The sequence below is a fragment of the Battus philenor genome, unplaced genomic scaffold (assembly GCF_028537555.1).
Source record: "Battus philenor isolate CCGP_79_NKW_IND1 unplaced genomic scaffold, ilBatPhil1.0.hap1 SCAF_12, whole genome shotgun sequence".
NCBI classification, from domain to species: Eukaryota; Metazoa; Arthropoda; class Insecta; order Lepidoptera; family Papilionidae; genus Battus; species Battus philenor.
Genome location: NW_027181674.1, coordinates 3,863,942 through 3,884,845, shown reverse-complemented (window position 1 = coordinate 3,884,845; position 20,904 = coordinate 3,863,942). Strand labels below are relative to the sequence as shown.

Genomic DNA, 20,904 nt, shown 5'->3' with positions numbered 1-20,904 from the left:
TCACACGTAACTTTAAATCAAACAAAATTAGAGATGTCAAGGATTTAAATTCAAAAAGTAGTAATAATTGTTAAGTGTAATTTAGAAGACTTTTACACAATTATAGTTCTACGAATGAATGGACTCGGTATGTTCGAATAATAATAAGGTTAAACAAAAACGTCTCCTCATCGTCATCACCGCTTCAGCCGTAGGAAATAGGCCCACAACTGAAAATTTCTGTAGAACCGGTAGGTAGCGACCTATATCGGCATGCGATAATCCAAACAAAGCCGTCTACTGACGTTGACGGTGGACGTCCTAGGTCCAGAATCTCTAATTCCAAGTGTCCTGTTCGCTCAACTCCTAATCCAAAAAGTATCTGTAATAAATATATTGAAATATGTAAAAAATAGCCTTGATCAATACTGCAATCAAATAAAGTAGACTGCTCTGATTCTTTTAATATTAATAAAAAGTAACTTAGATGTGAACGGTGTTCTCCAAATATTTTTTAAATTGATTACATATTAATTTGATATTATTCTTTTAAATTAAAAATAGTAATTAATGTATAATTAAATAACTTTTTCGTTCATTAACATGAAATTAAAATTGCTTACAGCCGTGTGTTATGCTTATAAAACAGTACAATAAAGGAGCAATAGTAAACTGCTTCAAATAATGGATTTTAAATATTATCTTCAAATCTACGAAGGAGGAATATAAATAAAAAGACAGTGACTATTTTTTATCGTAATATTAAAGGAATACATTGGTAACAAATCTTTCATTTAAAGTTAAATTTCAATTGTATCAAGTATTTTATGTTTACTTGTGCAACGTCATAAACAATAAATTCGTTGTAAAGTAGAGAACTACGAACATTTTTCTTTATTAAAGTACCCAGTGGTACTATAGTGCCGTCATCCAAAACTCTGTTTTGTTTAGGATCTGGCTCTGTTTGACCAACGCCCCACACAGAATGTTCACCTTCGGGAAGCTGTGTTACCTTACACGATTTGTAGCATTCTTTCATTGTCCCAAGTGCTACTTCACACAATAGAATGAATCCAGTTGACTTGCTTACATTAGCGAAGCAGTAATTAGCAGACTTGGACGCAATATCAGCGAAGTATAAGCCTTTGCCAAACATGTATCCAGTCACGGGTGCCTCGGGTGGCGCTATGCGTAGACCTTGCGAAATGATTCCAACCAGATTAGTTATTCGTGATCCGTGCCAGAGTAGTCTTTTATTATGAAGTCCTTTGAATTTTTCATATCGCTCGTATTCGCCTTCGCGCACTATGGTGAAAATTTCTTCTATTTCAAGAGTAAAATTATTATGTGTTGGAGCATGAGTATTTTTTAAATAAGTTGAAATAAGTTCAAAATCAGGTGAACTTCTATGCAAAGGCTTAATATCTGTCTTCAATTTCAGGTAATGAGATTCAATTGGACTTAGAAGACCATCGGATAACGAGTGTAATAGTTTATACGCAATTTCAATATCAAGCAAGCTATCTAACATTTCAATCTTCCTTTTAATAATCTCAGTATTATTTAATAGTTTAGGAGGATTGATTCCAAAATTATGAGGCACTAAAGAATAAAATTTGTTAGACGCTTCTGCTATTTTAGGCTCTTTTATACCTTCATCAAATTCTTTGAGTAAATCTGACAGCACGGTATAGGCATTATTAATTTGTTGTTTTGACAATTTTCCAAGGGGCATTTTATTGACATCGAGTTCAAGTTCTAAAAGTGTTTTATTCATAATTTCGGTGTCAAATATCCTGATTACTAATAACTGAACTGATTTTGGTAAATTAGAGTCATTGTCTAATTGAATACACGATTGATCAATTTCACTATAGCTTGTATCAACCGGAACGTAAGCCCGTGGCTTTTTAGTGAATTCGCCTGATGGTACCCATTCATCTTGTTTTGTTTTATCTAAATATATTTTTATAAAATGTTCTTTAGCATCATCAAGAGAAGCGAAACTCTCGCACTTTTTTCCTCCAATAGTCGTACCAATTCTGCCCCACGAGCGGTATACCCAATACCTGTGTTTGTCGTCGTCTTCTAGCAATTGCAGATTGTAATAGGAGTTTTTATTATCATGCACATTAACGTTACTTAAAAGCACTGAATATGAACGTATGCTGTCCTCGTATACATGTGCAACGGCTTCGAGCCCTGAAGCCGGATCAATTGGCTTGCCGTTTTTAATTATAAATTTAGGTTTCGTAGTACTTTGGTACATATTGCCCGACTTAGGCACGTTTTCTCCATCTATAACATTTTTGGGTATTCTTCTAAATACGTCTGCACCCCAGTTTGCTATATTATTTTCATTGATAAGTTTAAGAGATTCCATGACTGTTCTACTTTCTGCACTAATCAAGTCAAAAAAAGATTCTTCTATCACCTCAATATCTTTACTTTGAATAGTTTGAATCATAGGTAGTTGTTTTTTTAGCTCTTCTTTTGTGGTAACAACAGCTGCAACGGTGTCTGTTAACTTACTTACTACACGACCTCCTAGTTTCAGAATACGCAGTTTGAGATCTTCTTTTGATGTTTTATTACTACCGTATATGAAGAACTCAAGACTTTTTAATGGGTGTATATGTTTTGTCTGCGTTGTTGGTTCTAGTGTTTTATCTTTATTGTTAGCTGTGTTTGGCTTACGACAAAAAAGACGTTTTACAATAGCACCTTTATATTTTTTAAATATCTGGTGATTCTGCAATGATTTAGGAATTTTAAACATTTCTTTGTCAGGCTCTTCTGTGGTGTAATAACATTGTATCCAATTATTTACATCATCAATACACTTGTAATAAAAATTATCAAGCACTAACTGTCCTTGTTTGCATTCAGGACATTTTTTAGGTGCACCAAACGCCATACAGTCAGCTAACCGGTCTATGCATTCTGCGTAATTTGTAGGTAAGTCCTGATTGTTTTCACGTAGCAACTCATGAAGTTCAGATTTAGTTAAGGAGCTTAAGTCATTTCTATAGCTACAAAACAGCTTACTCTGTTCCAACATTTTCTCCGTTAATTCCTCATTTTCTTCCGTTGAAATTTCATTGAGTGAATTACGTTTTAGCCTTTTAATAATGTAATCATTTTCGACTTTTTTTATTTGGTCGGAAATAATTTTTTGATCCTCTGGTTTAAGATTATCAAATCCTGGAATATCTTTCCCATTAGCGAAAAACATTAAATCTTCCCTTTTATCTATAAAACACTGTACATGGTACCACATAAGACTATCCCCATATCTTGGGTCATATTTAGATTTAGAGATTCTGATTTCATTTTTAACAATTTTGACGTCACAATGTCTACATGTTGCATTACTACTTTTTGCGTATTCTATTAAAAACGTCGAAAAATTTGCATTTTCATTTAAATTTCTTTTATCAGCTTTGTTGCCAATATTTTGTAGTAGTATAAGATCAGTAATGTTTTTAATTCTCTCTTTTATTCTTTCTTGATCTTTGTGAAGGAGCAAATTAAATTTACCAATTTCACTAACACTTTTAAGATGATTTTTTTTAAAAAAACATTCTTCGTGATGCCACTGATTTATCACTTTGTCACAAAATGGGGATGGTGTTTTAAAGGAAAGACGTACTGCACCATCGTCAATTTTTTCCTTACATATTTTACATTCCGACCTTCCAGATTTCGCATACTCAACTTCATACGTAAGATCACACATTTTAACTTTAATGACTGTAGGAGACAATACTTGCTATAACTATCGGGTATTGACGAAACAGACCAATTGGTACCGCGGTGCCCGATGTAATGATAAAAGTACGTGATAAAGTACAAATGATAAGATGATAGTAAATAAAATAAAATTAAAGCTGTGTTCAGTATAATATTAATGGAAGAATAAACATTATCACTTTAAAGTACTGTCATTCGACTATGATGTTAGATTTAAAAAGTATGTTTTTATTTTGCGTGTCTGAATATGGACATCTTTTTATTCTATAGTGGCTTAATGTTAGGTAATTGATCATCACTAGCCAATGTTTGCCATTGTTTTTTATATTTTAAAGTAACATTTATATTTGTATAAGCGTCTGTGATGACTGATTGTATAAGATTGGTGTTGCTAGTATAGTTGGTGCAGCAAACCTGGGGAGAGCAGAAGCACAAAGACTTCGCGTTCCTGCGGTACAGTGATGGTGCCGTGGAAGGTCTAGCGTCCCCACGAGATATAACAACTGCGCGTTGCCTTAGAGATATTGGTGTCCTTACAAAGACTGAGAACAGTCACCAAATGGGTTTTTATTTGTTATAGTAATCCATAATAATTTTGTCCTCCTCGCAGAATATAGTATATCTTCTGTACAGCCGGAATATTTCGTATCAAAATGAAAACAAAATTGATTATTCCTCCTAGATAAAAGGTACAGAATCATATTTAACCACGTGGGTCCAGAACACATTGATTTAAATTACATATATTTAAGATTATTACACACCCTAGATCTTGCCGTTAGTTCTTACAGTGTTTTCTTTTACCATTTGTAAGAAATGTAGATTTTTTATGACACACACAATATACTGCCTCTACAACAACACTGATTTGCGGTTCTTAAAAAATACTTTATCACCTTAAGAATCTTTTCATAGGTTTAAATTTGCATGAACACAGATATGGACTCTGTTATTCTGCGATTCTCCCAAACAACATTCTGCACGAAACCAAAAGATTTTAATAAGAAAAGTTCATGTTTGTTGTGTTCTAACGTATGCATTACTTCATTGCATAACTAGAAGACATCGTATCATATTATTTACTTATTTCTTATCAGTTTTGTACTTTTTTATAAACGGTCTTACGAAATATTATTTGAAAAATATTAATACAACGCAATTAAACTCAATGAATATGGAAATATTGTGCATCAGTGTAATGGAAAATTATTGTTGTATTATGTAGTTAAGGTATATATAGACATAGATATACATAAATATGGTATAAAATACATATTTAAATATGGTATACTCCACATGCGTTTTAGTAAGACTTGCAAATTATAGTTAAGAAATCATAAAATATTTAAGTAAATTCAAAACTACCGTGAAAGAAATCTCGTTTTCTCCTGTTGTTGCATTAGAATTAGTATCCGTTTTTTTAGAGTTCAAAATTCTGGTAATTGCCACAAAACACCAAGACGATTTTGAACAGTAAATTGGAACTCCAATATTTATTTATCTAAACTGATATAAGATATTGATAATACAATAAATGTTATCGTAATTTTTAATGACGTCACTGCAAAACACTCGCGAAACTGAACTAGTTGAAAATTTATTGAATTTATTTTTTTGTATTTGTCGAATTCGAATCTCAATAAAATTAAACAAAAAAAAATTATAGTAATCGTAAAAGTATTTATTGTAATGTTTTTGATATACAGAATTGTATTGTATTGAATCGTCTAATGTACAACGTGTTAATAAATAATGTTGATGTTTTCCAACACGTAATAGGTGATATATATCGATTTTCGAGATTGACGCCAAAAACAATGGCCGACTTCCTCTGCAATATATCTATCGGCATTGCAAACGTATTCCATAAGAATCTTTGATAAAGTATAAGAAAAATTATATAAAGAAGGCGAATGAAATGGGTTAAGTATTTCTCAAGTTATGACGTGACCAATGGAAGTATTGATACGTTTCAGCACTTCTTTGAAAATTACTGCATTTTTTTATTTTAAATACATATATTGTATTTTTGTAAAAAAACCTAAACATTTTTATTTGCGGATCGCAAAAATATAAAATTTTTAAAAATGTCCTGGACTATCAAATTGCTTGGCCACCCTTGTCATACATTTGGAATACATCCTAAATGTTAATTAAACTATGCATTTGTTTAAATTTATTGTAATCATTTGACCTCCCTGGTCAGATTAAAAATATTAGCACATAAAAAATTAAAAGGTAAATGTCATTCATCTTCTTATTTACGTAACTATTCTGTTATTAATAGCCATAAATTATCAACAAGTAAAAAATATAACTAAGCGGCATTATAGTTATAATTAAAAGTTGCATTTTTTTAAAATATTTTCGTAAAAGTCACAACAAAACTACTGCTTATTTTTGTATTAAATAAACGAGTACAGATAAAAACATACCATGTTCAATTATTTAAAATAAGTTATTACGTAAATCAGTGAACTTAACCCAATGTGACTAAAACATTATTTTGTTTGTCTAATAAGGTTGTAAAATGAATAAGTAGGTTTCCTGATCTCGCTAACATTATTTATGTATTAAAATATCAATACAGCAACACAAAGTAATGAACTAACATTATTCAAGCAACGTAAATGAGTTTATATGAAAGGATATTAAATAGTTTCCTTTTAAAAGCACCCTCAATCGAGAAGTTAGTAGTTTCATAGATAACAAGTGTATTTCAGAACCGGCAACAAAATAATGAATAGCTCTACACAACTCCCCGGAGTTCCGTAACCATTCCGTAATATTAACAAGTTTTGAAATTTAGAACGAATCATGAAAGGTACAATATGCAAAGTGAAGTGAAAATCTCATCCCAATTTATTTATTAGTGTAGTGAACACTCAAGTCAACTTTATTTTCATATCTCTGTATTAAATTTTTAACTACTTATTTTTTATAGTTCTTGCAATTTTAATTCATAATATACGTTACAAAATTTAATTGAGTACTCTAAGACAGTAAAATATACAATCCACACACGTTTTGTTATTCTTAAGAGCACACGCATAGCAAACGAAGCACACGCAGAGTACACGCAGCACACGCAGAGCACACGCAGCACACGCAGCACACGCAGAGCAAACGCAGAGCACGCGCAGAGCACACTCAGCACACGCAGAGCAAACGCAAAGCACACGCAGCACACAAGCAGCACACACGCCAGTACACACGTCAGTACACACGCAGCACACACGCAGAGCACACGCAGAGCACACGCAGAGCACACGCAGAGCACACGCAGAGCACACGCAGAGCACACGCAGCGGTACATAAAGTAAAAAATATAGTTTTTAATTTTTTTAGCAGGGATCTAGATTTTGTAATATTCCCAAGTAAGATCGCCGATAATGCAACATGGGATTACAAAGCTGTAGGGTTTAAGAAAAATGAAATTTCAGCACATATTTTATGAATAGCACCCAGTTAGTGATATATAAATGAAATAAACACTCATTTATATTGTAACAGTTAAGTGAACACGTATAAGCTCAGGCCGCGGAGCTTTAAGCTAATTATTCATTGTTCCGCCGGATGTGGCGTCCAGTATTTCCTGATCCCTCAACTCGTCGCTGGTCGATTAGTATTCGTATTTAATCGATTGTTTTCTAACTACTATATAAAGCCATCGCAACTGTCTACCTAAAATATTCATCCTCTATTTATATTTTTGTTTGTCTAGCGACTTGTTTGATTTGAATTATGATAATATAAATCATACAGGGCGATGACTAGATGGTTAGGGGAGAAATTGTTTAACCATCTAACTAGCGAACGATTACCACAAACGTGTAAATATTCAGGATTTACTACATTTTTGTATTTACAACACTATCTTAACTTCACTGTAATTGTAAGGCAGATGTTAGGTATACAGGATGAGTGGTTATAGGCGTAAAACCAACCATTTTTTATCAAATTCAGTCCAGAATAGTTATAGCAATATAACTCTCAACATCATGAATATCCTTTAATAAACCGGTGCATTAGATAGTCCTAACTTAACGGTCGCTTTAATTAAAGCAACGTTATTGGGTAACTTTAAATAAGACGACATCTGCTGCCTAATGTAAAACCGATTTTAATCACACCGAATATATAGAATAGAGATAGGAATTGAAGATACCAAATATTTTAAGGAAAAAGTAAAAGGAATCCGAAGCTATTTTCAAAAAACTCTGATATACGTCATTACCTGATCATATAAACTGGAAAAGAGTAAATGTTTTATTTTGCAAAAGACAAAAAGAAACATTGAAGTCTGTATTGTAAATATCCAAGTAACAGATTGTTCAGCAATTTTTTTTTGTAATCATCATTGTTATCAGCCGCAAGACACCTACTTTTGGGCAAGTAAAATTTTATACCACGCCTAAAAGGAAGAAAGTATTTTCTTATTTCAGTTCGTCTCGTCGTCTACCCATAGACGCCCACTGAAGGGTATAGGCCTCTCTATGGAGAGTGGGGGAGAGAAATTCTACAACCTCTACGCTATGACCACGCCACGATAAGTAATGCACAGAGTGTGAATTATACGAAAACCGAACCCACGACCTACGATCTCAAGTCACAATTCGCACCGCAGGATTAATACTCCTTAAGTCGTATAAATAGTGCATATAAAATGACTATCATACATATGATAAACACAAACATAAACATTTATATATATATATATATATATATATATATATATATATATATATATATACACATATATATAACCTTTGCATATTATCCACAAATAAAAACATACATAAATAACATGAAAATAAAGAGACTACAATTATTGTTATGTTTTGCATTTATGATATGATTTGTAATTAATTTTTATATAACTCTAGTCTGAACGTCGATAATCTTGAAATGAAATCTGTTACTTCGTTTTATAATATAGCTATGTTTAAATACATTGCCACGAGTTAACCGTAGTACAGTTAATATAAGATATACCAATAAATTGCACCAGTCTCGTCTGCCCGGTCTAATACTGAGGGCTAGAAGTTAGTTGCTCGGGCTAAGTACCCAACTTGCCTGATATACCGGAGGCTCTATTGTTCTAGGGGTTGTCTAAAGCGGTTTAACTTCAGGCTTCATTATAATTTTAGCGTACAGATGTGCTCTTAGACGACGGCGTGCCTTATGAAACCTCCGTTACATTTAATTATGATATTAATAATACTGTCTGTCTCCAACTATAGAGCGATTGTGTTAGTTTTATAAATAAATCTATACGTTATTTTAAAGTAAAGTATAAATTTATTATCATCATTATTTCGGGAGGTTTCCAATATGAAAGGCTTCAAGTGGCTTGTTTCCTGCTTCTTTCAAATGACTTGACAAGATATTTGTCCACGTTGGAGATGTATATACCTATATTGTCATCATTTCAATTGTAAGACGTGCACAGATAGACCTTAGATCTTTACACAGATTTCAAATCCGATTAAAAGCAGCTTAAAGCGTTTTCGGACTATCTTAAGATGGACGTTCTACCATATCATACCATAGTTAAACATTATTATATTCTTTTCAGCCTTATGACGTTCAGAGCTGAACGTCATAAGGCTGAAAAGACTGATCTCCTCCACAGATTTTCTTACCGGTTGGGAGCGGCCACCACCTAATGTATCACGGCGATCTTCATCCATCTTTTTTCGATAGCCTCAGTAAGGTATCTTTGTGGGTTGTATTAGTGATTACGCTTATGTGCTTCACAAATCAAATTTTTTACGAGACATGTGTTTAAAATTATATAAATAAATAAAACATCTATTCGTCTAAAACACTGCTATGTTTAAAGACGAAGATCTTTGACTAATGAGTGTTGCTAGAGATGACATACGGATCGAAGATGTGGTCGCTTACGATGAACCTCATAAAAAGGATCGAGATCACGGAGCAACGGAGAGGAATATGCTTATAGTTTCTCTGCGAGATCGAATCAAAAATGCGGAGCAAAAAACCACTGTCACCGATATTGCTCGAAGAATTGTTTAAATGAGGTTGCAGTGGTGCACATCGCTTGTGCAATCGTTGGCCGCTGGGGTAAAAGGTTATCAAGTGGAGATCTAGAGTCGGTAGATCCGACGTAGGTAGACCTCCCACATAGGTAGCAAGGGTTGCTGGTTGCAGACAGCGTAATACTGGTCATAGTGACGATCTTTGAGGGAGGCGTTTGCCTTGCAGTAAATGTCTATCGGCTGAAGTAAAAGATATAACAATAAAAAAGTTGATGTAAAACTTTACATTTTTTTTTAATTAGCAACAAAATTACAGCTGGCCACCTGGATAACAGAGTAGTGACATTTTATAAATTCGTTTTATTTGATAATTTCAAAAAGTATTCTCTAATCTCATAATTTTGGTACGCAGAATAAAAGGTTGTTTCAATATATATCTACTTTACTTTTATTTTACATATTTTTTTAACGAATAGGTACGGATAGAGAGCAGTAATTCAATAGTTTTATCGATGTAAATCAACGTGCGTCCGACACAAGCAATTTACTAAGTGCTGTAAACGTTCGTCGGTCAATAAAGGGATTGGAAAAGTTTTATAAGCATTATTTATATCATTCGAGCGAGAAATCAATTTTGTGTATAGTAATAAAAACATTTTGTGAAGAGCAAAGCTTAAGTAATAGATTAATTTGTTCAAAATTTATTTATTCATATAACTTGTTTTGTTTATATTTATATTAATATTTGATGAGTTAGTTTTATTAACAGTAGAGTAAAAGACAATATTTATATTTACATTATAATTTATTATTTATTTTTGATGAGTTAGTTTTATTAGTAGTAGAATAAGGGAGTATATTTATATTTGCATTGTTATTTAAATAAAATCATTTATGGTGAATATTTGTGAATGTCATAAAAAGAATTTTTGAAGATACATTTAATACACATAGAATGTCCGATGACAGAATTCAAACTTTTTATTTTTTTTCCGTAACTGTTGGACATTAGAGCAGGGGCAGGGCTAGCTTTGTTTTTTATGCAGATTTTAAATGATGATGAAGTATTGGACTAAGAAATAACGAACGGTTGCAATGGAAGTGTATTTAAAGCCCAACAATTCGTGTGCAATTCCGAGTGTACCTGAAGCTCCAAGTCAAGTAAGGCAATGATGTCGCTTGATGATGTTGATAATTTTGATTTTACTTAGGCTATATCTGATAATGAGTATATTTATAAATCTCTTTTGATAATCTTTATAAAAATATGTGCCATTGTGGAGTATCTTTCTGCTTTTCTTCCACAATTATAACAATTTGCGATGTAGAGTCAAAAATAAAATAGCTTAGAAAAATTATATTTGGTGGAGTTCATACATCAAAAAGAGTTTTGTTAAAAGTTCCAATTTTGAATAAATTAATTTTATTTTTATCTTTTTGCCAGGCACTCGGCTCTCCAAAAAACATTCGCAGTGTACCGTTTCTTCTCTTTGGCTAATATAACGAAGTTAAAAATAAATAAGACCAAGTACCTCTCGAAAAATATGCGCACTTCATTATAAATTAAGTTTAGCAAGAAAACCGTTTTAATGGAGCACGTAAATAAAACAAAAACTGAAGCTTTGCCCTGTAAATGTAATTATTAAATGAAACGGCAAACTCTTTGTCCGGAAAGAGAACATTCTATCGAGTTACAGTTGGGTAATAAAATAAAAACGAGAGACTACAACGAAGAGCGGAGACTACGCGTCGTTGCGTAGAAGCGGAAAGTGTCTTCATAAAATATTAACAAGTACGACGGCCTTACCGTATATCAATTATTATTGAGTATATATATATACGGCCATCCGATGGACGCCTACTGCAAGGCCTTAAAGGTAGACACGGTGCATTCAGCGACTTCCCGCAACCTTAATTATGTTGCCAGTCAACCTAGCGGTGGGCCTACTAACGTCGTATATACCTGCTCATGGTTGCCACTCGACCCAACGGTCTTAAAACTATAAGCAAAAATGTTAAAAAAACAAATAAATGAAATTGAAAAATAAAAAAATTGTAAAAAAACCCGACCAAAAAGAAATGGTGAAGGAATGAAAGATTATGTGAAGGAAAAAGAGGAACCAATGAGAGATATTGAGACGAACAAAAGAAGGGTGGGGAAATAATAAGAAATTATTAAGTAATAATCTCTCCCTATGAACCCTAGATTGTATGAGAGGTCCCCAATAGCGGGAGCAAAAAAAAGTGGCCAAACGGCCGGTTTTTAATGATGGATGAATATTTCTAAACCCAGTGTGATCACAGACACTCAACTTTTGTTATTGTAGGTGCCTCTACCGACAAAAATTCCTCCCAATGTTTTTTAATCCACGCTGTCTTTCAGACCAAGGCTTAAATATAATGTCATGATGACAGGCTAGGTACAAAAATATTCATCGATCTTGGAAAACTGACTGACCTTGTTGGAAAAGCGATGAGCTCCTTAATTGCACACCACGCCAAACCTACTTAATATTAAATAGAAGCGCTGCTGGAGTTTCTTCCTTAACTTCTTCTCCCAGCGTCATCGCTTTCTGAATTTATAGTATTGTTAGGCAATAACAACATATCATGGCGAAATACCGTCTCAGGGGCCACTGCATGTAGCGTCCGCCTAACCTGTTTGTCAAGTTAGCAGACTCCAAATTCTATACAGTAGAATGTAGCGGACCGGTTGGAGGCTTTCGAGCATCACAACCTATAAAAGAGGTTTCAGGCTAAGTACCCTGACCCTTTAAACCCGCAGAAATTATAACTGCCACTTGGGTACGAACCAGTGAACAATTGGCAGCCACGGCTGTCACAGGAATCGCCGGTGCGTTTAAACCTTCAAATCCTCTTTTACGCTATTAGTAAATTGCAAAAAGGTTCCTCAAAACAGTGCTTGATTTCAAGAAGAATAATTTTTAAATTATGTCCGCAACGCTGAAACCATGTTTGATTACTGTCATCGTTTGATTAATATACACCCGGTAGGGAGGATGACATTTACAATTATTATTACATATCTTTTGGCACCATGAATAGAAACTATTACTTGAGTTTAACATTGGCACTTGATTCGGTGTTACGACGACAGTCTGATACTTAAATTTAATTTAGAAATTAGAACTTCTTTCCAGCTATTTTACATCTACAAAACGGCAAAAGCTGTAGATAAATTGCAGAGTAATAACCAACTTAATCGCCACAATTGTGGAACACATTGACAGCAATGATTCTTGGTAAGTGAAACGAGAGTTGCAACTTTATTTACAACGTTTTCAAAACTCATCTGAATCGATTCAAAGATCTTTCAGATTAACGATGATTGCTATCGTTTTAAATTCTGTAAAAATATAGTTTAAATATTCTTTAAAATATTATTTATAAAATAACGTTGACTTACAATTTAGCAAATTGAAAATATTGCTATTTTTTAAAGACAGAAAAATTATCTAAAATTATTAAGAGTTTTATGTCGTTTACAACAACATATATACGTAAGAGAAATGGCCTCTACAGTATTTTATTAAAAGATTACGACGTGAGCTACTTTGATATCACAACTTAGGTGGTAGTTACTTAGGTGAATATACTTTAAATAGAACACAATTTTTTGAATAATCATGATATACACGACTGATAGCATAATATACTCAAAGATTAACGAAATAAATCTTTTTTTATGTGATCAGTTTTTCGCTACTGAAAGTACACAGTGGGCAGGTTAAACAAATGAACTCTGAGGCTTTAATATACTAAAGACCACGGACTGGTAACCGCAACGGAGGACGTCCATTCACAAAGTTAGAAGGATACCTACTTAAGGTCTTTGGAAAACGTTGAACGCACATGGCATTCAACTGATCTTATTATGTTCAACAGTGGACGTCATACGGCTGAAATTATCGTCATGTATCCACTAGCAATTTATTTATATTGGTTCCTCCCTAACAATTCATTTTTAAAATGAATTATTAATGAAGGTACTGTCTGTTTTAATGTCTGTGATTCTAGTATATACAAACTTCATAAAAAAACACCATGATGTTAAATTTTACTCTCGTGACTTCCATCAAGTTCTATTGGACTGGAAAATAAGAAGGGCATGGGATACGCAATTTTCTCTTACATTTCGTGCATTATAGCCGTTTAAAATAATAAATAAACACGATTCGTTACTTAAAACACTTTCGCGTGTAATGTGAGACAATAGTTCATTACATGGTATCTATGTAGGAATCTAATTTATTTTTTTAATTTATTCTATATCTTTTTTAGTTTATTACACTTTATTGTAATAATTACGTTTTTCTATGCAAGTTGCACAATGTTAAACAACTTTTTAAACCAATTAATTCTTGTATTACACGAACTCAGATGTTAATAATGTACGCAATGGAATTTATAACGTAACATTCACTAGTCTTTATTAGGCTTCACCGAAAGTATGTACCTCTTTCGTATGCATTTCTATGCTACCGATTCCGCTGTACCGCGCCTTAGAAAAGTGCTGCAAGGTGGAAATCGAAGAAAATAAGCATGAGCGCCGCCACTGCAAGCGTTGACGGTAAACCGAAGACAAAATATAGCGGCCAGACCCCGACACGACCCCGATAACCGTGCATGCCTACAGCGCGGTACAGCGGTTTCAGTAGCACTTTATTTTAAACGTGGTAATATAGCGCTCTCATAAACAAATTATATTAATAATTACAGTAAATTAAAACGAGTTATCTGATCACTACACATTCAATATTCACTAGAGCATGTGTAATATAGTAAAAAAGAAAGAGATTTAAAACGATGGGTGTACATTATGATTAATTAAACAAATGTAATGTTTTCGTTAAAAAACGCACGCCATTTGTATTGGAAATTAAACCCAACTCTTTTTGTTATGATTTAAATGTTTGTTTGTTTTGTGATTTAAAGGAAACGAAGTTTTGATTGGCAAATTGAGGTGCCTGTGACAGGTTATGTAGCGTGCAGAACACATGGCTACTGGACTCTTTAGATTCTGTAGTGAAGACCACAGACTGGCAAGTAGACCGGAAGACTTCCGCTTACATTGTGGACAAATTACCTTGTTGAGTTCGTCGGAAGACGCTGGATGCAGGCCGCTTCCAGCCGTTCCTGTTGGAGATTAATGGGGGGGTTGGAGGCTAATTTTCATGGGAGGGGGGTGGGGGGCTTAATTTCTAACAGGAGATGCCCTGCGGCTGAAATGATGATGGTTTAATAAGAATTTTTGATACACTACTACTCTCTATTTTAACATCAGCGACAGCTGATTTAATTATAGATGTCCTAAAAAATAAAGTCGATTTTCATTGCCTTACCGCAGTCGTTTTTTAAAAAAAAACATATTTCATAATGTAACCGACTGTGAGAGATTTTAATTCTACCCCAGCACAGGTGTCGGGCAACCCTCGTCAAATGTCGATTACCTAAGACGAGTCAGGGCTTTTGTTTATAGAAACGTAATTCAGAATTTTTTATACGTATTTTGCAAACCTGTTTAATGGAAATATCGAATGAGCATAAACTTACCGGAAGTGCTGTCTATTCGCTTTCTATTCGCATCTGTTTCCGGTAAGGAAACATGTCGTAAAAGATTTATTACTTGTATATGACATATGAGCGTCTAACAACTCTCTTTTAACTGTGATGTTCGTATTTACTTTGAGCTGTGTAATAAAATCATTTCTTGATTCATATGAAAATTCAGAATTACTTTGTTCATAAAAACATTAAATTAAAATCTTTGACAGTTATGAATGGTAATGGATTTGCACTCACAAAATGTTGTAAAAATTATAAAAATAATTATGTAATAATATTCGAATGTAATTACGAAAATACGAGTTCATATTAATATTATTAATAGATTAAAAAGGTAAATGTAATCAATTATTGTTGGTAGTATTATTACACCACCTGAGTAGTACGGTAAGTACCACATATTACAATTTTTTTCCTGTTTTGCAATTGCGGAACTGTATGCTGTTAAGTTTAAATCAATGTATAATAAATCGATAATATGTCGATTAACAAGAATATATAATTGTCAATTCGACACTATAATTATAAATAAGAAACAAATAGTAATAATAAGCAACTATTGTTATACGAATATAATTTTTTTTCACACTCCCCCGTACACTTAAAACTTTAGTGTTAAGCTTTTGGCACTTTACTTTGCTGTATTTCTCTTAAGTGCGCTGTGGAAACTTATAAAAAATTTATGCCCCCTTTCCACTTGTACCTCGACGTCGAGACTTCGAGTTCCAACTGTATGTATTATCCAAGTATCTTTATTTAGAATTTCGTTAATATGCCTTTGTGTCTTTGTGAAGGTATGTTTTACATCTCGTTATTATTAACTTGTAAAAATCTTAATCATTAAATAGTGGACTAAAGACGTGTGCACTTATATATTAGTTGAGTGATGTGATCGATTACTAAGATCATTTAAAGAAGAAATATCTCCTATGCCTAGCAGTGGAAGTCTTGCAGCAGAAATGATGATAATAATGGATTTTAATCACATCATTTCCCTCATCGAGATAGACAAGGATTTGTAAGTGATACCTATGCGTAAACTATACGGTAAATATTGTTCGAACTACACTACAATTTTAATACACACATTACATTTTGTAGCTCTTTTATTGTGTTCAACATGTACAACGTGTTCAACGTACAGGTCATTTTAAAACGTGTGAAAATGAGATATGAACAGTGTTTTCTAACGAGAGGCCCACGCCCCACAGGGGGCAATTTTTTGTTAAACTGGGTTATACAAATTTCCGTATACAAATTTTCAATGCTGGAGCGGTATTAATCTATCGGTTTCTCTGAAAGTAATGTCGACAGAAACGACTTTACTTTCCGTTCCCCCTAATAGTTATTTTGGCCACGCAATAACCACGACAATCCACTAGGACGATAACTTACTACTCTGTCGATTCAAGTCGAGTCAGTAACTGGACTACACATTACTATTGTCTTAAGGAAAGCACACAGGATAGAACGGAAACCGCTTGTTGTCAATTCCGTCACGGAAATCTACAACAATGAAGAAAAGACCGCCTCTTGTACCTCTTAATGAATTATTTCTTTTTTTAAGTTACTATCTATGGTGTACAAAAAAGTGTAAATAAAATAAATTAATGAAGAAACATTATGATCGGCTGAAGTAGTTCAAAGTTCGATGTAATTTAAATTTGTTTTCGAATATTCTTCAAACTGTTTTCGGTGAATAAAACAACAAAAGGGTTTTCTTTAATTATACAATGTAGAGGGAGATATATGACATTTGCAATTAGCAAGTGTCGTATTTATTTAAAAGGTAACGAACAACCACAAGTCGAATAACTAATAAACTAGCCGTACCACATACGTCTACAGCTAACCACGATGCCCATAGCCTATTCGCTTGTTTATTGCAAAATTAATTGGCGAGTAATTGCCAGCGCTTGGCTGGGTTACGTCGGAAGGCGTTCTGCTATTGACTGGTAGTTAATTAGATCCGAACTGTTGAGAACAATGTAGAACAAACTGCTCAGCTGGTCGGCGCAACCGACGCCTGTCGCGCGTTTATGATTAATACCCGAATATTAACCACAAATGGCGACAAGTGAGCTTATATACTATTCTTATGCAGTTATAAAATAATGCACATATTTACATAAAACTGTGTTTAATAATATTGTATTTTACATTGTATTGTATTGTATTAATGTAACAGATTAAATACCATTCAACTTTTCCCTTCACCTAATAATTAAAATAACACTTTTCTTATGTTCTTATGTCTCAAATTAAATTGGATTTACTACATGCATATGAATATATATACGCATGCATTTATCAAAACTACATTTTTTGTTTGTCTGTCTGTTTGTTCCGGAAAATCGCTGAAATAGCTAAACCGATTTTGAGTGAACTGGGAAGAAGCCGATGTAGTAAGGTGTAACTGAGGATAATTTTATTTTGGGAAAATTATTAATCTAAAAAAAAAAGTAAAACTAAAATTGCACGCGGACGTAGTTGTGAGCAGAGCTAATATAGAATAAATTGAAGCACATAAGGCGTGTGTAAATTTATATTTATGTACAAACATACAAAATATCATTTATCTTGCAGTTACTAAAGATGCAGTTTACAAAATAGAAAACTTACAGTTATCGTTTTTAATTAATAATGTATTAAACAACTAAAAAAATTATAGTAGTAATCATCGTGGTTTTGGTCGTAAGATGTCCACAACTGGACATAAATCTCTGCCATAGATTTATAATAAGATCGGTGAACTTCCTGTTTATTAAAAAATTATCACACTGAAATTCGTATATTTTTCTTACGACTTATACAAAAACCCAAATATTGACTGTACAAAATCTATAGGGGCAGCTAGAATCTCACAAGGAACTTAAATTTGATAAAAACAAGGAATATTTGCTCAGTTTATATTTAATTTTTTTTCGACGTTGATTTAAATGAAAAAATGCAATTACATCGGTTTAATGCCTCCACATAACTTATTAGAGTAACGTACAAAGACCCCATTAATCACGGATCCGGATTTATCTTCATGAGCCCCCAAAAAAAGGGTCTTCTTGTTAGCAAATGCGTAACGGGGGTTAACTGTCGGGCCAGATCAGGTAAACGTGCGGAATTAATCACACCTCCACGGAAAGGATCAAACGGTAGTCAGCGTTTCGCTATGTGTGGCTTCGAAAGCTGCGTTTGGAGCGTGAAATAAAAATATAACCAAGTTTTTTTAAAAAAAAAAATTCTCTTTTTTACTTCGTACGAAACACGGATTTTATCATGTTTTTTTTGTTATTCTATTTTTATTCCTGCACAAATTTTGCGTATTTTTAATTCTATACTTTCCAAGACTAGAGAATATAAATAAAGATTCTTATGAATTAGAAAATTTGCCAACCTGTACTAAATAATATTTTAATAAATGAATGCTCTCCCTTCGCTAAATACCGAGATACATGGTGACGAATAGCACTAGTGCCAGATCGTTCCGGAACATGATTAAGATCACTTGATAAAAGTGCACGACTAAGAATAACATAAAAGTCTATATAAATAAATATATATATATATAAACATATATATATATATATATATGTGTGTGTGTGTGTGTGTGTGTGTAAAAGTGTGTGTGTATATATATATGTCAATAATTATTAACATACATAAGAGATTTTCACATATGTAATAACTCATCACAATATCTTTGGAAATGGTAGTTATACATATTTGATGTTTGCTAGGAATATTCCTATAGCTAGGTAAAGGTAAGCTAAGAAGGAATTTTTTTTAAATTCCATCCTCAACAGATTTGAATTGACCAAGAATTTATTTCAAGAAATTGCATAAAAGGCATTGCGAGCCACTATACTGTCTTCTAAGACGGTCATTAATTATAGATTTTATAGAAAATAGATTCAATATCATTAATTAAATAGATTAACAAAGGAATTCAAGATTTCTTTTATTTCTACTTTATAAATGTTTCACAATTTCCCGTACGTGTTAAAGAATGCGATACGCTAAATTATTTGTTTATCGTATTCTGTTTGAGACAGCACCTATGTTTGGACTAGCGCCAAGTAATCCAGCTGCGGTCTTTAGATCGAAACCGTACCGAAAGTAGCTTTTGCTTTTATTATTAAAATATTATAGTTTTCATATGTATACGTTTAATAAATCATTGTAATTAAATTTTAAACAAAAGAGAGAAAAAGATTTGTTAATTTTTTTTTACATAAACCTATGTAATGGTGTACGTAATCTTATATACAGATACAATACACGAATGAATATCACAGTATCGTCCTTGAAGTCATTAGGAATTATTTCATAAGTAAAAATGTGATATTGTTAATATAATGGGTTTTTAATGCACTGAAAGTGAGATATGTAGAGAAATGAAAGTAATGGCTCAGCGGAAGTTAAGTTGAACTGGAAGTAGGCTCTGCACTGGGATTTAAGGTTCTAGAGTGGACCACGAGCGGCAAGGATACCATAGGACTTCCACCCTTAAAGTGATCAGACGAGCTTTTTAAGGTCATCGATAAACATTTGATGCATGACGCTTTCAATGGAATCGGTTACTTTTACTAATTGTAAATCTATTAAGGAGCCTATATCGTGTAATAGACGCTCTGACAGCTGAAGTGTTGGTGATGAAGAATTATTTATACGTACATATTTACGTATAGTTTTGTTTATATCAGACTGTAATAGATGAGGTATACAATTATTTGTTAGTTGAGAGTATATAACCTAAATTATTTTTCAGTTTTGGTTAGTTATACTCTTGAGCTCACGTCGATACCGTGACCGCTATTCATTTAAAAATTTTAATTATCTGGCATACTTCAAATTTGAATATATTATACCAAGAAAAATAAAGAAATAAGCTTTTTGTATAAATAAATTAAAATTACCCGTATAATAGGAATCTTTGCTCCGCTACGTACACCACAGCTGCTAATTTAATTTTTTTTTAAATTAATCAATACATAAAAATAGATGAAAAAGGAGTGTCTGTTTATAATATTGAAATAACCACTTTTACTACATACATTTGAACACATATAACAATTTTTTTTTGTCTGTCTGTTCCGGCTAATCTCTGAAACGGCTGAACAGATTTTGACGGGACTTATATTGACAGGTAGATGATGTAATAAGGAGCAACTTAGGAGTACACCCGGTTCTATAGGAAAAATAAGTTTGTAATATCAATGTCCAGCTGTGGACATCCTACAACTGAAATGACGATGACGATGATGATGACATTATTTTTATTCGATGCACGCATATGTAGATAGAAAAACGCGGAAAATTTTGTTCTAAAAATTGATACATGTTTATTTGACACATATATTATTTTTCATAAACATGAGAGACTAAATAAAATAGTAAAATATGACAAATAAAAATATTGCACGGCGACAGAAATAAGTATTTCGGTGGTTTTCATATAGGATGCTTTTAAAAAAAAACCCAGTGTGACAACAAAATACAACAAAGTACGAAGAAATGGTTTATAATATATAATATACTAGACGCCATAATTCATAATTATGTTCAACCAAAATTAGGGTAAAAG

General features: G+C 32.9%; 1 protein-coding gene across 1 annotated transcript; it reads right to left on the bottom strand.

Moving 5' to 3' along the window:
* Positions 1-755: 755 nt before the first annotated feature.
* On the bottom strand, positions 756-3,788 carry LOC137932797 (poly [ADP-ribose] polymerase-like). The gene has a single exon (XM_068776474.1). The coding sequence runs from the start codon at positions 3,716-3,718 to the stop codon at positions 770-772; it is 2,949 nt and encodes a 982-aa protein (XP_068632575.1). The 5' UTR covers positions 3,719-3,788; the 3' UTR covers positions 756-769.
* Positions 3,789-20,904: the final 17,116 nt, after the last annotated feature.

What these genes read in the sequence shown, in the direction of transcription:
- LOC137932797 (XM_068776474.1), bottom strand. Translation starts at nt 3,718, where the DNA reads ATGTGTGATCTTACGTATGAAGTTGAGTATGCGAAATCTGGAAGGTCG.